The sequence below is a fragment of the Protopterus annectens genome, chromosome 4.part1, assembly GCF_019279795.1.
Source record: "Protopterus annectens isolate FY-2018-M chromosome 4.part1, PAN1.0, whole genome shotgun sequence".
Taxonomy (NCBI): Eukaryota; Metazoa; Chordata; order Ceratodontiformes; family Protopteridae; genus Protopterus; species Protopterus annectens.
Window position 1 is genome coordinate 479,284,497 of NC_056734.1, and position 21,846 is coordinate 479,306,342.

General features: G+C 42.2%; 1 protein-coding gene across 1 annotated transcript in view; it reads right to left on the minus strand.

Moving 5' to 3' along the window:
- LOC122801236 (mucin-4-like) overlaps positions 1–10,931 on the minus strand; it is an 81,721-nt gene extending 70,790 nt beyond the window's left edge. Inside the window, exon 1 of the mRNA XM_044070788.1 lies at positions 10,827–10,931. Within this exon, the coding sequence (XP_043926723.1) occupies positions 10,827–10,893 (67 nt within the window). The 5' untranslated portion in view covers positions 10,894–10,931. The remainder of the gene's footprint in view (positions 1–10,826) is intronic.
- Between the last annotated feature and the right edge of the window lie 10,915 nt (positions 10,932–21,846).

Genomic DNA, 21,846 nt, shown 5'->3' on the forward strand with positions numbered 1-21,846 from the left:
CTTGCTCGAGATAACTGAACCAGATGAGACAAAGGCAGTTTTACCAAGGACCACTGAACTGGCAGAGACTATTGAATAACCCTCATGTGGAGGTGAGCCATTGTAATAAGGGTAATTGTGGCCGTTATACACCCCACTCCCCAAAGAACTGAATCGCAGTGGGACAATGTGTTTGAATAATGCAATTGACATGATGTTGGAGGGATAACAGTCTGTCTACAGCTAGTAATGCTTTGCTCTGGATAGTATCTAAGTGAGCCCCAATATAATCTAGAACTTGAACTGATACCATTTGGGACCTGTTGAGACAGGTTGTTATGCCGAGGTGGTGAGCGGTCTTGAGAAGGAGATCCCTGTTGTCCAGGTAGGGAAGACCTGGAACCCCTGCAGCTGCAGGTGAGCCGCCACTACTGCCATCACTTTGGTGAACACCCTGAGGGCAGTGGTGAGCCCAAAGTGGAGCACTCTGAACTGATAATGACTGGCTCCCAGCTGGAAGTGGAAATGTCTGTGCATCTTGATGTGATACTATGTGTCTTGGAGGTCCACAGAACACATCCAGTTGTTTATCTGAAGAAAGGGCAGAATGGATCGGAGCATGACCTTCTAAAACTTTTTCTTGACAACTGACATGTTTAAAGTGGAAAGATCCAGGAAGGGTCTTAATTCCCCCATTTTCTTTGGGACTAAAAAGAACCTGGAATAGATGCCTAATCCAGATTGTTCTGGGGGGGGGGGGTGTGCTGGATGGCTCACTTTTCGAGCAGCCTGAAAATTTCTACTGCTGCCTGCTCCCATTGCATGGCTGGAATGGTTGGGAGATGTTTTGGGGGGACTGGGGGTGAAGGAAGTGAATTGAATATCCTCTGGATATGATCTGCAACACCCAACAATCATTTGTGATTGACTCTTAGGTAAGGATGAAGAGCAAGACATCCCGCGACTGCCTCCAGAGATGAGCAGTTGGGCAACCCTTCAGGGCTGCTGCGAGGGTCTGTTCAGGAGAGAATCCCAAGATCCTTGGTTCCTCAGGCCCCCTCTGCCATGAGGGTGACGTCTATCATATCCTCATCTGCCTCTGTGGGAAGGCGAGTCCTGAGCATCGTGGGAAAAATTCCGTGAGACTTTCGGAATGACATCTTCTTCGTCCTGCACTGATTCCTGGAAAAGATTGTTGTAGGGTTGAGAAGCAAATCCCAATGGCAGACATGGTCTTTCCATCTTTTTCACTCTGGACCAAGGTGTCTCTAATGGTCTTACCAAAGAGTGTGGAGTCATCAAAGGAGGCATTCATAAATGATGCCTTGATGGGCTCTGAGAAAGCACAAAGCTGGAGCCAGGCATGGTGCCTGATGGCTACACCTGTTCTGGCCACCCTAGAGGCATCTTCAGTCGCATGTGACAAGAGCATCATGGAAGTACTGGAAATCGTGGTAAGGGTGACCATACGGGAAAAGAACACCTTCTTCTCCTCTGCCGACATGGACCCTGGGGCAGACTCAGCGACCTACTTGACCAGGTCCCACTGCAGTCTGATGACATGTGCCATGTAATTCAGTGCATGCAAAGGAAACATGGCTGAGGCATAGGTCTGCTTTCCAAGATGATCCATGGCCCATGACTCTTGGTTGTGCAGATGGACCAAAGAATTCTCCAGAGTGAGTACTTTCTTGGTGGCTGCCACAACCACCATGGCATCTCTTGGGGATCCCTTTGACCAGTGTTGCTTGTCAGATGGAGCACTGAGAACTTTATCAGGGTGATTGGGAATAGGCTCAACTGTGTTCTGTTCCTTTTATTGCCTGGATGCAATGAGGTCCATAAGAGGACACCCAGGAGGTAGAGGGTCCTGTGCCAAATGCCTCCCGGAACACTAACTTGTCTGTGTTGGGTTTTTGGATAGACCATCCCCTACTCTGGTGAAGGATTTCTATGATGTCTCCAAAGGAGACATCCTCTGGGCATGATTGGGGGGAACCCTCCCCTTCCTCCAAGTCAGTGTCTTCTGTGAAGGACTCCAGTGGGGAGTCCAAATGCCTTCTTTTGCCCATATGTTTCCGAGGGAGCTCCTCAGATGGAATTTCTGGGGAGGACTCGGAAACCTCAGGAAGCCCCTGAGGGGGAAGTCCCTGGGGCTGAGTGACAAAGTACAGTTATGTACACTTACCATAAATGTAGATGTTTGAGTGTATTCACTGTTGCAGTCATCACACTTGGGTTATCTTGCCAGGGTAGCCCTCAGTCGGCCCGAATACCAGAGGCTTACTATTTCTGCATTGGTTGCTGTCTCTCTAGGACTGATGTCAAGTCATCAGTGGTACAAAATCAGGCAGCCGACACCATTACATCAGTTTTTTTTGCCCCAAATGTCAGGAGCCCCCAAATAGGGAGCTAGGTTATGGTGGAATAACACCATCAGTAGAAAGTAAATACCGAATGCACTGTAAATAATGAGGAACAGAGAAAGAGAGAGAGAGAGAGAAAGACCAGGGGGATGGAGGGTGGGAAACCAGGACTGCAACAGTGAATACACTCGAACATATAAATTTATGGTAAGTGTACACAACTGTACTATGTTCTTCATGTTTCACTGTTGCAGTCATCACACGTGGGTTGATTCCCAAAGCTGAAGTAACAGGTGGAGGCAGTCTAGAAGCATTGGGGCTGGCTAGTATGCCCTGCAGGACTGCAGTTGCAAAGTCTGCCCTAGATTTGGAAAAGATAGGCTGGTGGTAATGCTTGGTGGAGGTATGAACAGAACTCCAGATTGCAGCCTCCAGGATGTCCCTGGTAGGGACCCCTCTGAGAAAAGCTGCAGAGGTGGAAGTTGCCCTAGTGGAATGTGTTCTGACCCCCTTTGTGGGGTGGTTTCCCATGGTGTTTGTAACAGAAATGGATGTAGTGTGCTATCCATTTGGAAATAGTTTGTTTTGAAATGGCCTTTCCCTCCACCTCTGCTGCAAATCTGACTAGTAACCAGTCAGTTTTCCTAAAGGGCTTAGTCCTATCCAGGTAGAATCTGAGCTGTCTGTGCATATCTAAAGAGTGCAGGATCCTTTCCCCCTTATTTTGAGGCTTAGGGAAAAAGGTGGGCAAATGAATAGATTGGTTGAGAGCCACACTGGACACCACCTTAGGCATGAAAGTTGGTTAGTCCTGAGGGAGACCCTGTCAGCATGAAAAATGATGAAGGGTTCCACAGCCACGAGTGTTTGTAGCTCAGACACTCTTCTAGCTGAAGTGATGGCCAGAAGCAAGGCTGTTTTCCAAGAGAGGAATTTTAACTCTGCTGAAGCTGCAGGCTCAAAAGGGGGGGTAGTGTGAGCTTTTCCAACGGAAGGTTAAGGTCCCAAGCAGGGGTAGGGGCTCTTCTGAGCAGCCTTAAGTTGTTAGCCCCAATAAGGAACTGCTTGATGAGGGGGTGTGAAAAGATAAGTGGCACTGTGTTGTAATGAGCAAAGATGGCAGAGGCATAAATTTTGGGTTTATATTAGAATATCGAAAGAAGTAAACACCGAATGTTTAAATGTCGAACTGTATTCAGCGAAAGCTGAAAATATCGAAGAAACAGAAAACCAAATTTTTTCCTAGGGAAAGAATTCGGTTGTCCATTTCTGTTGCTTCTGTATTTTCAGCACTGTAGTGGAAAGTTACGGGTTGGGTTCAGGTAAGTGTTCGATTGAGTGTGGATTAGGTTAGTGAGGGTTAGGGTGCGGGTTAGGTATGTGTGCGATTATGTGGACGTGAGGGTTAGGGTGGGTTAGGTGAGTTAGGGTTAGGGCGCGGGTGTGCGATTGTGTGGATGTGAGGGTTAGGGTGGGTTAGGTGAGTTAGGGTTAGGGCGCAGGTCAGGTAAGTGTGCGATTGTGTGGACGTGAGGGTTAGGGCGGGGTAGGTGAGTTAGGGTTAGGGCGCAGGTGAGGTGAGTGTGCGATAGTGACGGACCTTAGGGTTAGGGTTTGGGTTAAGATAAGTGGATAATTAGTGGTGTGTGTATAGTTTAGTGTAGGGTTAGGTGTAAGATTTTGTGTGTATGTGTGTGGATTGCTGTTTGTTTGGTGTGCTTGTGTTGTGTGTATGTGTTTTGGAACAGCAAATGTTTTCCTTAGGAAAAAAATTTGCTGTTCTGTATGCTCGTTGTTTTCAGCTTTCGCTGAATACAGTTCAAAATTTAAACATTTGGTGTTTACATCTTTCGATATTCTAATATAGAACCTAAATTTTAATAGAAGAGAAGGCTAGGCCCCTGTGAAGTAAGTCTGCTAGGTAATCCAGGATGAGAGGTAAGGAGGGCTGTGCTGGTTCGGCTCCTTTAGCCTGGATCCAGGAGCAATACCTTTTCCACTTGCCAGCATAGGATTTTCTAGTGCTGGGACATCTGGCTTCACGTATAACATCCAGGACCTGCTTGCTTAGGCTGGCCACTGGAGGAGAGGTAAAGGAATAAGCCATACTGCCAGGTTCAGGGTCTGCAATTGTGGCTGCAAGAACTCTCCTTTTTGCTGGGTCAGAAGAGTTGGAATCTGATGGAGGTGCCATGGAGGCAATGTTGACAGACTGCGCAGTAGTGGGTACCAGTGTTGACATGGCCAGTCTTAGGCAAACAGGATTGTCCTTGGTCCTTGGTGAGGTAGAGGAGGAAATGCATAGATCGAGAGGTTTACCCATTGGAAGGATAGGGCATCCACTTTACAGGCCTTGCTGTGAGGTTCCCTGGTGCAGAAGAGGCCCTGGAGAGAGTAGGGGTCTGAAAGCTGTCAGCGCATGCTGAACAGCTAGCATCTCTTTTTGGTTGATGTGCAGATGTATTTGATTTGGGCTCCAATGGCCCTGAATGCACCTGCCGTCCAGGTGTGCACCCCAGGCATAGTCTGATGCATCTGTGGTTAGGGTCTGGGCAGCATGGGGTTGTGAAAAGGGAAGTCCCTTGTTGTGGTTGCATGCTGCTGTCCACCAAAGGAATTCTTTCCTTAGACAAGGTATCATAGGTATAATAGTTTCCAGGTCCTAAGAATGTTGGCACCAAAGGCTTTTTAAGTACCATTGAAGTTTCCTCATATGCAGTCTGGCATATGGAATTAGTAGACTGCTGGAGGCCATGAGCCATAGAGCTTGCAGGATTTTCCTTGTGGATAACTGGGTTCTATTTGGCTAGTTGAGAGAAGTGGCCTGTCAGATAGGCTTGTTTTTCTGGAGTAAGGTATGCCAGCTGGCATGCTGTGTCCATACTTGCTCCCAGGAATACAATTTTCTGAATGGGGACTAGTTTGGATTTCTTTTCATTTATAGTGTACCCCAGTGAAGTCAGTAGGTCTTTACAAAGGTCAGGTGCTGCAACAGCTTTTCCTGACTGTCTGCCTGAATCAGGCAGTCGTCTAAGTAGAGGTAAATTTGAATATTTATTTGTAAAAAGCAATGGCTGGAGCCAGGCATTTTATGAAAACTCTGGGATCAGTGGATAAGCCAAAGGGAAGTGCAGAGAACTGATAATGCATAGATCCTGCCCTGAAACATAGATATTTCCTGCAAGAGTCTCTGGCTGGGATGTGCAGATAGGCTTCTTTTAGGTCTAGGGTGGCTAACCAAGCATCTTTGGATAGCATAGGAAGAAGCTGCTGGAGGGTGAGCATTTTGAATTTTGGTATCACCAGGAAGGTGTTTAGAATGGAAAGATCTAGGATTGGGTGCCAGGTGCCCTCTTCTCTGGGTACCAGTAAAGGTCTGGAATGGAAACCTTGGCCTATCTGGTTTGCAGGAACAGTTTGAATTGCCCTCATGGAGAGCAGGGAATGAACTTTTTTGCCTCTGCCCACTGGTATGGAGGAAGATCTGGGAACCCTTTTGGGGTTGGGAGTGTATGGAAATAAAATTTGCACCCCTGGGTCACTATGTTGAGGACTCATTGATAATTGATGATGGAGGCCCAGTTTTTTGTATGGGAGGCAAGTTTTCCCCCTAGGGGTATAAGAAGGTGAGCAGAGATAAGGGGTGGAATTGAAAAGTCATTGTGAAGTCTTGCCATAAGGGGGTGGCTTAGCACTCCCTGTTTTAGAAGTGGAGGTACTCCATTGCATTCCCTGGGACTGCTGTCTGGGGTGTCTGCTACCCATAGGTCTAGTCTGAGCCGGCCTTGAGGGGGATGGAAAGGACCAGTGTTTTGAGGGGCAATGCCTACTGAATCTCGGAGGCTGGACTTGCAAAAAGTCTCTAACTGTCTGCATAGATTTAGCTTTTTCTTTCATCTTTTTTAAAACCTTTTCTGCCTTGGTGCCAAACAAGTTGTATTTTTTCAATGGTGTGTCCAATAGTTTTGATTTGAAATGGTCTGGCAAGGTCTGTTCCTTAAGCCAAGCATGCCTTCTAAGTAGAGAACCTGTGACTGCTGCCCTGCATGATGCTTCTAGGGCATCAAATCCACATTGCAGGGTATGCTTAGTAACTTGGCTTGCAAAATGCATAAGCTCCTGTAATTCTTTATTTTCTGCACAAGCTGGAAAGGTAGATAATTTTTGTTTAAGAAGTTCCATTGTATGTTGCTGGTATTTCAACATGTGGAACTGACAATTTAATGCTCTAATGGCAAGAGTTGCAGAGGTGTATACTTTTTTACCTCATCTGTCTAAAGCTTGGGAATCCCTGTCCGAAGGGCTGGGATTCTTAGCTGTGGTTGCTTTTATTCCTTTAGGCCCTTGGGAGAAGACCTTTGGGTCAGCAGTAGGATTTTTGAAAAGAAATTTGTGTGAGTCGGGGACTCTGTAATACCTGTCAGGTTTCCTGGGAGCAGGAGGTAGACTATCAGGAGTTAAACTTGATTCCATGAAAAACATCATCCACAACATCCAGAACAGGAGGAATAGCTAAGGGTCTGTGCTGTGGGAAATCTAAAAATTCTCTGAGTCTCTTCTTGGACTGAGGATAGTCCTGGCATTCTCAATGGAAACGCTCTCTCCAAGTATGTAGGATTTCACCAAAAGAAAAATCCTCTGGAGCAGAATCAGAAGGAATAGATTCCTCTACATCTGAATTCTCACAAGCAGATAAGGGCATGTCTTCATAATCAGAAAACTCAGAGTCGTCAGACTCCCGGTCAGATAAAGCTGCTGGGGACAATTTTCTTTTTCTTTTAGAAGGGGTAGGCTGGCTTCCCCTAATCAGCATGATAAGGTCTTCTGCCATTTTAAGCATCTGAGACTGAGGCAAGGAAGCAGGTGCTTGAGCTTGGCTCATCAGTTTTTTAGGCATAGCCCTTACCCTGGGCCTTAGAAACTCGGTAGTTTTAGAAAGAACTGAAGACGCGAAAGAAGTCATCGGTTTGTGTCGAATATCGGTAGTGAGAAGAACTTCCTTGGAAGCTGGTGCCTGCTAAGTGGCTCTGGACCCATCCAAGGTAGAGACATCCACAGGTTCTGTAGTCAAAGAAGAGTCTCGCTGCATACTGGACTCTGAATGGGTCTTGGTAGCGGCCTGCGAATCCATAGAAGCAGGCATCAGGGGCTGTGAAAGCACCTCACTGAGTACCGGCAAACTGGCAACTAGCTTAACGGAAGCATCGTCAGCAGTTTTGGACCTGTGCGGTCTGTCTCTGACTTTATCTTTTCATTTTTTCAGAAGATCAGTAGTCAGATGGCTTACTGAAGCCATTTCAGAATACGGAGATCGCGAGCAAAAGTATTTAGCTATGATAAGAACCCGACGACGTATAGTTCTGGCATTGAACAAAGCACAAAACCGACAGAGAGGGACGTTATGGTCTGGGCCTAAACAGGTGATGCAGTAAGAATGGATATCTTGGTGTGGTATTTGCTTTCCACAGGTGAGACAATTGTTACCTTTTTCTGACATTGGTTAGAGCAAGAAAAAAGGATACCCAATGGGGTACTTAGCTTTAGAAGACTTCAACTTCAATGTCGGAAATGAAAACTAAGGTAGCAGCCAAATTGCTTCTGCTTCGGGCTCCTCGGCAAGAAAGACTGATGTAATGGCTTCTGCTGCCTGATTTTTACACCACTGATGACCTGACATCAGTCCTGGAGCAGCAGCAACCAACACAAAAATACTAAGCCTCTGCTATTCGGGCCGACTGAGGGCTACCCCTGGCAGGATAACCCAAGTGTGATGACTGCAACAGTGAAACACGAAGAACATCAGGCTGTCCCTGAGAGGGCAGGATGGTGGATTCTGGGTCAGAAAGAGAGGGAATCAGGACGGACTTTGAGAAGACAGCATCAGGGGTCTTGATGGAGCTGAGACAACCCTCTCCACCCCATCGAAAGCAGAGAGTGAATGAACCCCAGGAACAGGGAAGAGTAGAACCAGATCCACTGCACTCTGCAACAAAGGGGGAGCCAGATCTGTGCCTCTAGGTACTGAGACTCCCAGTGGAAGGGCCAACTCCAAAAACCTCGAAGTCGACACCATCCCCTCATATCCGGCATTGAGACTACGGCTCCAAGAGTCGGATGGCTCCAGAAGGGTCAGAGCTGAGCCACTCAGGGCAATGGTCAGGGTTGAAGTACCTGGGACCATTGGCACTGACCCCCTGACACCGGGAAACCTTTGACCCAATGACTCTGAAACTGGGGGTTGGATTGGAGAAGGAGGAGTTGGAAGGAAAGCAGAGTGTATGATCCCAGCCCCGGAGGGGGAGGGGACAGGCAAAACTCCCATCTGGATCTGGGTCCGGATGCACCTCCACACCATCCTGTCCACCTCAAGTTTGGAAATACTATGGTTGGACTGGGTGGAGGAAGCCACCAACCCAGGCCTGGAATGGCATTGAGGTGAGGTATAAATGGGAATCATCAGCTCCAGTGAAAAGCATGGAGACTAGGTCAGAGGGTAATCTCAGGATCCAGCTGACGGAGGTGCCTTGAGGGAAGTGCGGTCGGGGGACCATTTTTTAGGCTTATCCTGGTCTTTGAGACATGTCTTCTTCCCATCCCTAGACTTCTTTGAAGGGGGTTGAGTCCCAGAAGCTGGGGCAGACGAGATAGATGAGACCACTGCCTCCGAAGGAAGGAGGCCTTTGAAAATCAGCTTGTTCCGCCTGTCGATCAATGTGCAGGGGTTAAAACCTGTGCAGATCGAGCAGGAGGTCTCCAAATGCTAAACCACTAGACATACCACACACAAGGTGTGGCCATCAGAGGGGGGTAGCTTGTGGCCACATTCAGCACATTTCCTGAAGCCAGGTTTGGATGGTTCCATCATAGCTAGAAAGGGAGAAAGAGAGAAACACGGGAAGGAAGAGAGAGATAGAGAGGAACTTTTTTTTTAAGAACCAATGAACTAACACACAGAGATAGGGTAGGTGAGGAAGATAGTGATAAGTAGAGGATTAAGGAGTAAAACAAGAAAGATTTACTTACTGAAAAAGAAGGGTGGGGAGGAGCTTAGAACTTGGACCCAATGCTGGAAAATGAGGCTGAGTCAGATCCGTACCGGATCTGTATTCCCACAAGTTGAAGACGAAATGAAAACAACTTCAGATGAAATGTTTCAAAGATTTTACTGTCATTCTGGAACAATCTTCCAGAAAGTATCCGGTACACCAATCACTTAGAAAGATTGCTAACATGGCTAAAAGAGCACATATTTAAAGCAATTAGCTGTGAAGTCTTTCCCAAAAGATACAGGCTCCTAAAAGCAAGCTTTCTAAAGCTCACATTTAAGGTGCAGTAGAATTATATTTCTCAAAACGGAAAGACTAATGTCCATACATACAAGCAGTAAAAAACAGCAGTTTGTACCTACGTATTTTAATATATTCTTACTGCTATGTCTATCTCCTTCAATAATGTCTTTCTGTTCTTATGTCATGTTAAAATCTTGCTCCCAATATGAGCAGTGATTTATACCTAAATATCTAAGTAATTATCTATGTAAATTCAAGGACTCATATAGTTGTCTAACAATCATTATGTCTATTGAGAAGAATGTTAACTGTTTACCTTATTATGCAACGTGATAGACGATGTATCACAAACATGTTTCTGCATTATTCACTGAATAAAAATTTAAAGTTGTAATGTCCATTGTATTTTCAGTAATATACTTACAAATAAGTTATCTGTTTTTTTTTTTTTTGGGGGGGGGGGTTGCCTTTTAAGCTTTGACGACCCAGGCCATTCCATTCTGATTAACAAATATATAGTAAGTAAGCAAGTAAAGAAAATAAATAAGGAGAGGAGGAGAACAGTGTAGACTTTATATCAGAATCCAGCGATGCTTTGCTGCATAGACTCATAGAGCTAGGAAAAGAATGCACAACATAACTATGTTTTCCATTGAGCATAACAAAATGTTTTAATTGATTACAGTAATAATAGGAAGGCAGACACAGTCGAAGGGGTGTCAATAGCCCAAATTCCTGTAAAAGATGCTTGTATTTGTTTTGATGAAATACAGCTTAAAGATGATCTAATAACAAAAAAATTATAATTTAAATTTGCACCATATCCTGGACCACTATTTTTATGCTATTCCACCTTTTTGAGTAGATTTTTTTTTTATTTTTGTTTACATTTTAGTATTCTTATTGTCCCATTGGGCCTCCCCAATTTAAACAAGTGCCTAGGGAAAATCCTGAAAGAATTCAGTGATAGAAATTGCAATGTAAATCAGTATTAATAAGGGGAAAAATAATAATATATGAAAAGACGTAGTGAAGCCATGCACATTACTTTACAATCCACTTCCCTAAAATAGTCAGAATAGCTTTTATTACCTCTGGTAATAATGATATAGTTTCATTAGCAATAATATTTTTTTCATGATGACAGACTTAGTAAACCAGCACCCAGAAGCACACAATCAAATAATCTTACATGTAAGGCCATAGTTGTAAATGTCAGATTCAGAACTGTTAGCAGGAATTGTGGTACCATTTGGCATTGTAAAGTCATCATCTTGGTTTCCATTCCAAACTCCTAAAACAGAAACAAGCAATATGTTAAAACAATTTATAGCGGTGCCTAAAAACTGTTTTGTTTTCCAAAACAAACAATATGTAACAACAGTTTTAGAATAGTGCCTAAAAACTGTTTCATTTTCCAAAACAAACACTATGCACCAGCTGGTTTTAGAGAAGTGTTTAAAAAAAGGCTTATATTCTAAATCTGCTTTCACTCTTTTGTTCAAACATTTCAATCTCCACCAATGTTTTCCAGGACAAACTTCAAAAACAAGTGTCAGGCAAAATATAAGGTACTAGATTCTAATTTATGGTTCACTATGTTTGACTTCCCAGTAGAAAGTCATCCCTTACACTTTATTAAGCTACAAAGATACCACACAAAGTAATGCTGGAGGCAGTATGTCATATACTTCAGTGTACAGCAAGTTGGATGGTCTTTTGCTCCTGTTGAGTGTGTCAGTAGCAAGTACTGGGAAGGTAGCCCAGCTATAGTATGAGTAGTGGGAGTACCATCTACTATTATGGCAAAGCGTGAAATCTTTCAAAAAGCACACCTTAATCTTCATCCTTTTAGTCAATTTTCCTCCTCTTAATCACTGTTCCAGTAAATGCACAAACAGGCCTTTCTATTTGTACTGTAATGATGGCACACAGCTGTACTTTGCAAGCAAACAGTAGGACAGCCCATGTTTGACAAATAGTTGGGGAAGAGTGAGGTGATGAAGCACTAGTAGTCATTTTTGAGGCAAAAAACTAAACCACATTTTAAACTTGCTTAATTTGTTGACTCTCTTTCCAGTGGAGTGCAGTAGAAAATATGTATGTGCAGGCAATGGGTGAGCATTCAACATTATTTTTCATGCCACAATGGAAAACAGTGAAAGCTGCTACCAATAATTCCAGGTAATGCCTGAAAATGGTCCTTTAGACCATTTCAGCTAATTTGTTTATTAACTTATTTATTGTGTGAATTTGTTCAGCAGAATAGTCAGACTGCATACAGTTTCATAAAAGAAAAGCACATATATATATATATATATATATATATATATATATATATATATATATATATATATATATATATATATACATATACAAAAAAAAAAACAGATATTGCAAACTACATTTGGAAAAACACAGATATATGTAACAGGAAGAACTAAAATGCAAGATGTAATAAATAAATAAAAATAAAATAAATAAATGTAGCTTTACAGAAAAGCAACCAGGTTAGTGCAAGAACCATAGCGACAAAACAAGAGAAACAACACGAGTAAGAAAACATGATATATGTTTTGTATGTTTACATTTGCAGATCCACTCATACAGTAATGCAGAGCTTAGTAAAAGACATAGGTAACATAAAAAATATATAATTTATGGACTTCCAAGATGGCTATACATTGAGTAACCACTTAAGTTCATCTCTACCATGTGAAAATAGAAACTCAGAAAAGAGAGCCAGTGAATTTGTCTTTTTGGGTAAATGTTAGTTATTGGTTAGTAAGTACACTGCCTGGATGCCAGCAAAAAAGAAATTCAGAGAATCTAAAAGAAAATCAAAAACAAAAAGCTGAGAAGAAAACATTGGCTGAGAAGAATCCTTCAGCTGTTCAGCAAAGAACAGTTCATCCAGCTTTGGTGTAAGACATGACTTTCAGTAATCTGGAGGAAAAAATAAGACAAATGTGCTCAGAGCTTACTAAAATAATACTGAAGGAGTATATCACTCAAGTAACAAAAGGCTGGAAGAATGAAACAGGCTTTAACATGATAGTCTGATGACCTGATAAAACTGCAAAAATCAAAGGTCTTAATGCAGAAAAGGCCAGCTGAGAATGAAACTGCTCAAGAAGGGATATTTAAAAAATGGTAGAATTAGAGGACAGAACACGTCGTGAAAACCTGAGATTTCCTGCTGTACCAGAGAAACTGGAAAGAACAGACTGTATTAATATTATGAAAGCATAAATAAACAACTGGAATTTTTTTCCACAGCAGGAATTGTTAATTGAAAGGGTACAAAGTGTGTACACTACAAATTTGGCCATGAGAAAGCAGCTAAGACCTCTAATAGTAAAGATGCAATCCTACCAGCAGAAATAGTTGATTCTGACAAAATGATGGCAAAAGGACAAGGCAATAAATGTTGGGGACAGTAGAATGTTTGTGGAAAATGATCATTCACTGCATGCCAGACAGAAGAGCTATGCCAATAGAAACCACTATGCATAATAACACATATACCAGTGTCTCAGCAAATAAGCCCCTAAGGCAAAATATCTCAAAACATAAATGTCTTGGTCATAGTTCACTCCATAGTGAGACACACATATGTCCCACTCATGCATGCACTCAACTCACTGAACAACAAGTACCATTACGACTCTGTCATAGTCCATGTTGAGGTGAATGACTTGAGACATACCTCTATGGACTATATGAAGAGAGAGACATGATTCAACTCTCAAATTATGTGTCCCAGGCAGGTATCTCCTTAGCCCTAATTATCAACTTCAATAATTGGCTTAATTTGTGGTGTCAATCCAGGGGGGCCGAGTATCTGTCAACCTGGAAAGACATGGTCAACAGGCCATGCTGCTTTGCCAGAGATGGTCCACCTGTCTCTTCCAGGCTTTTGGATACTGGTAAATGTGCATGCCTCCCCGCAGTGACTTTTTTAGGCAATGTCAAAACAACACAATTTCTAATGTAACAAAATCTACTAGAGACAAACTCAAGGTTCTGCTGCTTAATGCTAGGAGTCTAAACATCAAACTGAACTCACCAGAATCATTTTTCACCTTGGAAGATGCTGACATCTGTATAGTCACTGAGACATGGTTCAAGTTCGTGGAGAGCACCCTGGCCATACAAGGCTACCATGCCTTCCACATGTTCAGACCTTAAAATAAGCATGAATGAATCAAAGGTGGAGGTGTATTCATCTTCATTAAACCCAAGTACACCTCGAGACTAGTCAAACAGTAGGACTCTCTCAAACTACTCCATGTCCAATTAACTACAGGCAAAATACCCTACCACATCGATGCTAGCTATAAGACCCCACTATGAATCAAGAAAAGCACGCCACCTACCTGGACTTACTGGAGTCACTCACCTTAAAGCCCAACACCTTAGTCGTGGGAGATTTCAACTTTCCTTCCATTGACTGGGTGACATAAATGAGCAAGAATGTGCTCGCCCAGAGGTTCCTGGACTTTGTCAATACAAATGCTCTGGAACAGATAATCTGCACCCCCTCCATTAAGTGGGTAAATTACTCATGTACCACTACACTTCCCCACTGTTTCCTGGAGTTCATTAATTTCAATGCCCTGGACCAGCTGGTTTTTACCCCCACTAGAGGTAGCAACATCCTTGACTGGGTCATTACTAACATGGGCGACTGTTGCTCTACACCAATAGTCAGCTCCTCCCTGGTTAGATCCGACCACAAACTAATCACTTTGGAAATCCACATCCCCCCCCCCCCCCCACAAAGGTAACTACCATGAAATACTTATCCAAAGCTAACTTTGGGCTCCTAAAAACAGAGGTGGTTACTTCACGGCACCCATGCAAATGAAGAATACTTGCGTCACCACAGAATCATACAGCAATGCACTGTACGAACACGTACACAAATGCATGGCTCTCACTATACCGAACAGAACCAAGATGCTCTCCTCTAAAAAAAAGGAAGCCAATCTGCTGATCCCCTGCCATAAACAAACTCTACAACAGAAGGAGGAAATTGATGCGGAATAAGGTGAAGTCCCAAGACTGGAAAAACTCCCTTATCAGCCACAACAAAAATTGAGATACCTCATCAAATCCTCTAAAGCTATCTATGAAAACAGAATTGCAACAGATAGTAAAGACAACACAATGCATTCAATAGTTATGTAAAGAATCTCCACGGCAATACGCAGATTTTCTCTGAGCTACTGCACAATGGTACCTCCTATACAGAGCCAACAGATATTGCCGGTATACTGGTCGACAGATTCAGTGCCAACTTTACCCCTCTCCCCCCCAAAGGTCCAATCACAATACCAATAGACTGCTAGGCACCCAGTATTACTGCTGCACAGGTTAAAACAACACTGTCCAAGGCCAAGAATACAGTTTCTATGGGACCTGACAATATCCCTGGTTATGTTCTACATGAACTACAGAGTGAACTCTCACCTCACCTGTGTGCCCTGTTCAATCACAGCCTCACCTCAGGCATTGTCCCTACTGAATGGTGCACTGACACAGTCATCCCTCTCCACAAAGGAGGAGTGACTACAGACCCTGGGAACTATCACCCCAATTGCCTGACGAGTCTGATATGCAAAGCTATGGAATGCATCATCATGGATCTAATAAACAAGGATATAGGGAATCTCCAAACTCTGGATCCCACACAGTTTGGTTTTGTGAAGGGTAGATCATGCCTGCTCAACTTGGTCGACTTCTTTGAGTCAGTCACCAGAGCTGTGGATGAAGGCAAGGTAGTTCATACAGCCTACCTTGGTCTAGCCAAGGCTTTTGATACCGTTCCCCACTCAGGAATCATAGAAAAACTCATTAACCTTGGCATCAACCCCTATATCACCAGGTGGGTTGCACACTGGCTCACAGATAGAACCCACAGTGTGAAAGTAGCTGACTCCAAGTCAGACTGCTGACTAGTCACGAGTGGCGTCCCACAGAGTTCGGTCCTGGGTCCTCTCCTGTTTGGTATCTACTTCTCTGAAGTCCATGCCAACACGAAGGGACTCTGGCTGACAAAGTTCACAGACAATTGCAAGTTGGGAGCTATTATTAACTCCCCAAGTGATGTTGACATCCTAAAGAATGGCCTCACTGAGACCAATGACTGGTGTCAGAACCATGGCCTTAAGCTCAATGCCAAAAAATGTGTCATCATCCCCTTTGGGAAAATCCCGGTTCCCATGAATTACCACATTGATGGTAGTTCACTGAACACAGAAGGTGTTATAAGGGATCTGGGAACACAGGTTGACAGCAACCTCTCTTTTGATCACCACATTGTCACTGTGGTCAGAAAGTCCTTCTATGTGGCACATCTCATTACTAAGGGTTTTGCATCCAGAAAGAACAAGGTCACTGTCTCCCCTCTACTCTTCCCTCATTAGGTCAATCATCAAGTACAATGCCCCATTTGGCATGTACCTCACTAGATACCTGCAACAACTGGAGAGGCTGCAAAAGTACCTCACAAAGAGGATCCTAGGCCTTAAACACTTGTCCTATATGGACAGACTCAAAGAACTCCAACTATTCTCTGTCTAACATCGCCTACTTAGAGGTGATCTATGCTTGACTTACAAAGCCATGTCTGACCCTGCTCTGTTACAAATGCTACATCTAAACAAATCCCAATCCCTCCAGAACACACGTTCCAGAGACCTCAACCTCATCACCGCAATTAACAGAACATGCTGGACGGACAGGTTCATAACCCAGAGACTGCCCATGCTATGGAACAGACTTCCCATACATGTCAAGCAGAGCACCTTGCTGACCCTCTTCAAGAGAAATCTTAATGAGTGGATGGGAAACAGAAAATTCACCCCGGGGATAACTCCAGTGGCTCTATTCGACAGAGGGACTGGGAGCTATAGTCGGGTGGCACTATGCCAGGGTAATCATATGGCTTGGCTTGTAAAGGCCCCAGGGCCATTAGCCTAGTACACACCTATGAACCAAAAGGGGCTCAAATCTCCTATACAAAGTACTCACCAACATGGGGGGGTCACTGTACTCCCCCTGTGTGATGCCCTCCCGGGGTAAGGTTGGACAATGAATCAGTCTTCAAAATAACTACTGAACCTATCACCAACACAGCAGCAAAAAAAACTAAAAAAATGTCCAAAGCAAACTACAGCATACTAAGCAATGGTATAAAATGTTTTACCACCACCACCACCACCACAATCACAGACAACAGTGAGTCCTATGAAGAGATGTACACAAATGCCCTGTATAAACACTTAAGTAACTGTATAGACTCAGCTGTACCTGACCAGATTAAACCCACGTCCTCCTGAAAAAACAAGCCACCCTGATGGACCTCAAGTATAAACAGGTTATATAACAAAAGGAAGAAACTGATGTCTAAGAACAAGAAGGAACTGATTCAGCAGAGGAAGAATTCCCTTAACAGCTTGAACAAGCAAATCAGAAATCTGTAAAGTCCTCTAAAGCTAATTATGAAGCTAAAATAGCATCCCTAGCTATGAATACTCATAAAACATTATTTAACAATGTCTGAAATTTAAAAGGGAATACCCAGCTATGTGCTGAATTGGTATTAAATGGTACCACTCATACTATTCAGGAAAAAATGGCCAACCTGCTATCTGACAGACTTGGTGCAAACTTCACCCCCCTGTCCCTGCCAGCCATACCGCAAAGGATACCTGAAACCAGTCCTCTGCCTAGTATCTCTAGAGATTAGGTCATATCTGTGCTCTCCAAGGCCAAAAACTTGACCTCAGTGGGACCAGATAACAACTCAGGTTGCTTATTAAACAATCTAAAAGAGGACCTAGTGGACCCACTCAGCATTCTCTTTAACCATAACCTGAGAACTGGCTTTTTTCCAGCACAATGGAGAACAGCAACAGTAATTCCCTTACACAAAGGGGGCCATCAGCCGACCCTGAGAACTATAGAACCATATGTCTAACCAGCCTAATGTGCAAGGCCATGGAAAGAATCATCATGGACCTTATCAACAAGGAAATAGGCAACCTTCAGACTCTAGACACAACCCAGTTTGGCTTTGTTAAGGGTAGATCATGCTTATTAAACCTAGTAGACTTTTTCAAGAATTTCACCAAAGCACTAGATGAAGGTAAGGCAGTGCATACTGCCTATCTTGACCTAGACAAGGCTTTTGACACAATTCCCCACTCAGGTACCATTGAAAAGCTCTCCCAGCTGGAGATTAACCCATACGTTGCTAGACTGGCTCACCAATCGGCTCACCAACAGAATACATACTGTCAAAGTTATCCTTTTTTGGGATACAAAATTAATGAATATAAAGCAAAGGCAATTGCTGTAAAGTATATATTGAGACATTAATTGGTTCAGCAATACCCATGTTTATGGGACATGATAAAATGAAGTATTTAGCAGTATGGGTTAAAAAGGATTCTGTTATGGCAGCCAATGATATGTGGGAGGAGACTAAACAAAAGTTAAGAAAAAAACTGAGAAAAAAATGTTTTTATTCCCTTTAGTGTATACACAGGGTCAGGCATATTTTTATCAACCAGAAGAGAAACTGTGGATAGCAATTAATAAAGCGTTGAAGGATTTATCTGGGAGGGGAAAGGGGCAACAGTCAAGCAGGATAAGTCGGTTCTTCTAGAAGAACAAGGTAGTTTTGTATTTACTGATTTGAAGGGGTATTTCAGAACTAGACAGTTAAGGCTCCTATACATAGCACAAGCAGAAAGCTGTAATTTAAAGATAAAAGAAGGGATGATGATGAAACAGGGAGGAAGCTCAAGGAATAAAGAGAGAAAGGAATTCTGAATGCAGCTCCTTAAGAAGAAGAAGAAGAAGAAGAACCATACAGAATATTATATTCATAAAGTAGCAGAAAGTATTCTAAGAATTAAGCCAACACAGGAATGGAGAAAGGAGATTCTGTCAATGGGGATGATGGCAATTACAGGTGCAGTGAAGAGGTAAGAGGGGGCTGAAATTTACTGGAGGTAATTGGCAAAAGAACCAAGGTATCAGGAGCAAACAGAGAGGGAAAGGCAACAGAATGTGAAAAGGCCAAGAATACAATTGGACTGCAGGGCTGAGACTGCCCTCCCTATCAATTATTGATATCAAAGTATAGGCAAAGATAAATGAATTGGGGATCTTAAGTGAAAGACCAGTACTGGTAGACCTTTTAGCTGAAACGAGAAAAAAGCTGCTGTTAAAAAGGGATAATTAGTAGGGCATATAAATATTGCACAGTAACTATAGGAATCAATCAGAGGAGGTTATAAAGTATGGGAAGAAAGACTGGATAAGCAATTCATAAAGTAACAATGGAAGGATATATGTATGCCTCCCAACAAAGTCTAGAAGATTTAGGGTTTTTTGCTTAAAAGTGTTTGCATAGGTATTTTATACCCAAAGCTGAGTCCAAATAAATTTTCCTTAGGTAGACTGCAAATGTTAGAGGTGTGATAGGGAAGAAAGCGATAACTGGGAACATATCTTTTGGAAGTGTAATGAGCTGGTATACTTAAAAAATTCCCTGCAGACTACTCTGTCAGAAATACTGGGTGAATAAATTGGTATAACTCAAAAAAAATTTTTTTGAGCTGTGATACAGGACCTGAATTGCGTAGATATGGTAAGGTCTTGCTGAGTTTAATTCTGGTGGCTGCCAAAAAGCAATCAGTAGAAAATGTAGGTAGAAAAATATAAATCAAAGTCTATGTAGAATAATGTTTTGGAGGAGGAATGAGGTTTAAGGGTTGGCAGGATTTTAATGAGCTATGCAATGTAATGGACAATGGGTGTATAGAAGTTTATATATGATGTATAATGTTTGCAATAGAAAATATGTCAGTATGGTTTGTTTTCATTTATATGTGTATGATTGATTATATCAGTTATAATTCAATAAAGACATTTTTGTTTAATAAAAGAGAATTTATAATTTGTCATGAAAGCAGCTTGATGCAAGGGCAAAAATGAAAAAAAAAAAAAAACTAAACTTGTACAACAGGGTCTGAAGCTATTTCTATGGATGGGCACTTAGGTCAGAATACCTTTGGTAATGGTGATGCAAAGATAAATCTTAACATTCAGATTAGTGTCATCTTATAAACATTTTGCAGATGTATTCACTGATGACCACATAGCTGCATCACAGGTATCACCATGGTCTGCATTTTATAGAAAGATGCTATAGCATGAACAACTCCTGTAGAGTAAAACTTGGAGAACCTAGGAAGCAGTTTATTATGTGTAACCAAAAAAAAATGTAATACAAATGGATAGCCACCTGCCAAAGATAATTGTACACATGTTTTGTCCCAAGTTTTTATAAGAAAAGTAAAGAAACAGTTTGACTCATTCCTGAAGGAGTTGGTTCAAACCAAGTGGTACCTTAATTGCTGATGGACATCCAGAGTAGTAAATACTATGCATGGTAAGAGTAAGCTGGGAAGAAGACAGGTAACGAGCTGTTCTAAGTTTAGTTAGTTTCAGTTTCTACTTTAGGCCTACAGAAAGGACTGGTCCTAACAGTAACCTTGTCATTGTGAAAAATTTAACAAGTTGGGTCAACTGAAAGAGCATGAAGCTCAGAAATGTATCTGGCTGACATAATCCAAAACCTGTTTTCCAAGACAGATATTTTAAGTCTGCTGTAGTAGCTGACCCATAGGTAGAACATGTTAGGGTTTCTAAAACAAAGTAGACAGCTCAAGGAGGTACTGGGTTGCATATGAAAGTATCACCAAGAAGCCCCCCCTTTAAGAAGGTTCGGAAAACATTTAGGAAAGACATTGATAAGCCACCTTGTCCCTGGTGAGGAGTGGAAATGACAGTCATATGAATTTAATGAAGAATGTCTTGTTTGCCTGAACCAAGCATACCAGTTAAGTAAACAGTCAAGTGCTGCACGTATTGGAGCAGTAATGAACCCTTTGATGTAGCCCAAGTAGAGAAACATGTCCAGTTGCCCCTGTATGTTTCTCTTGTGGCAGGTTTCTGTGATGGAGAACTCTAACTGAAAAAGCAAGATTACTAGTAACTTCTGGAAGTAGAGAAGCCAAACAGTAAGTCATAAGAAAGAACTATCCAGTAAAACGTACTCAATGGATCTGATGGTCTTTGGTGCAGGCTGGAGAAGTTGTTTGACCGCAACTGAGCTACAAAATATAAGTATTTTTTGATTATTTTAACAGATTACTGTTTTTATAATTTAATATATATAAAGCACTTTGTCTATTCAGAATCTTCAGAAATCTTTTTCTGTTTAAAAACTGTCATAGCTTGTTGTCTTAGGCTATTGTATAAACTGAAACATTTACTCTGTGTAATTATCTCTTGGCTAGTGGGGGCTGGTTCTTTTGTGTTCTTGTAAAAAAAAGTTGTTGTTCTGGTCTTTGGTGCAGGCTGGAGAAGTTGTTTGACCGCAACTGAGCTACAAAATATAAGTATCTTTTGATTACTTTAACAGATTACTGTTTAATAATTTAATATATATAAAGCACTTTGTCTATTCAGAATCTTCAGAAATCTTTTTCTGTTTAAAAACTGTCATAGCTTGTTGTCTTAGGCTATTGTATAAACTGAAACATTTACTCTGTGTAATTATCTCTTGGCTAGTGGGGCTGGTTCTTTTGTGTTCTTGTAAAAAAAAAGTTCTTGTTCTGGTCTTTGGTGCAGGCTGGAGAAGTTGTTTGACCGCAACTGAGCTACAAAATATAAGTATTTTTTGATTATTTTAACAGATTACTGTTTTTATAATTTAATATATATAAAGCACTTTGTCTATTCAGAATCTTCAGAAATCTTTTTCTGTTTAAAAACTGTCATAGCTTGTTGTCTTAGGCTATTTTGGCCCACCGTCCCTCCCTGTTGGTGTCTTGCTCTTATACTTGGTGGCTTTGCAGTTGCCCGCCCCTACTGTGACACACCTCCCAGTCTAGTGTCATTAGCTCATTCTTCTTAATACAGAGAGAACATTTGATAAGGCCTTCTGTTCCTCCTTTTTACCTTTTCAAAAAGTAAAACAAAACTTCTTTTTCTTCTTCGCCTGAACCTTCTTGTGTTCTGACTGTCCTTCTCAAACATATTGGAAATATACAGTATATTTCAGAGCATTTGTTATAACTGTATTTGCTATAACCGATTTAAGTATTTTTTTTTGGCTTTTTGAATAT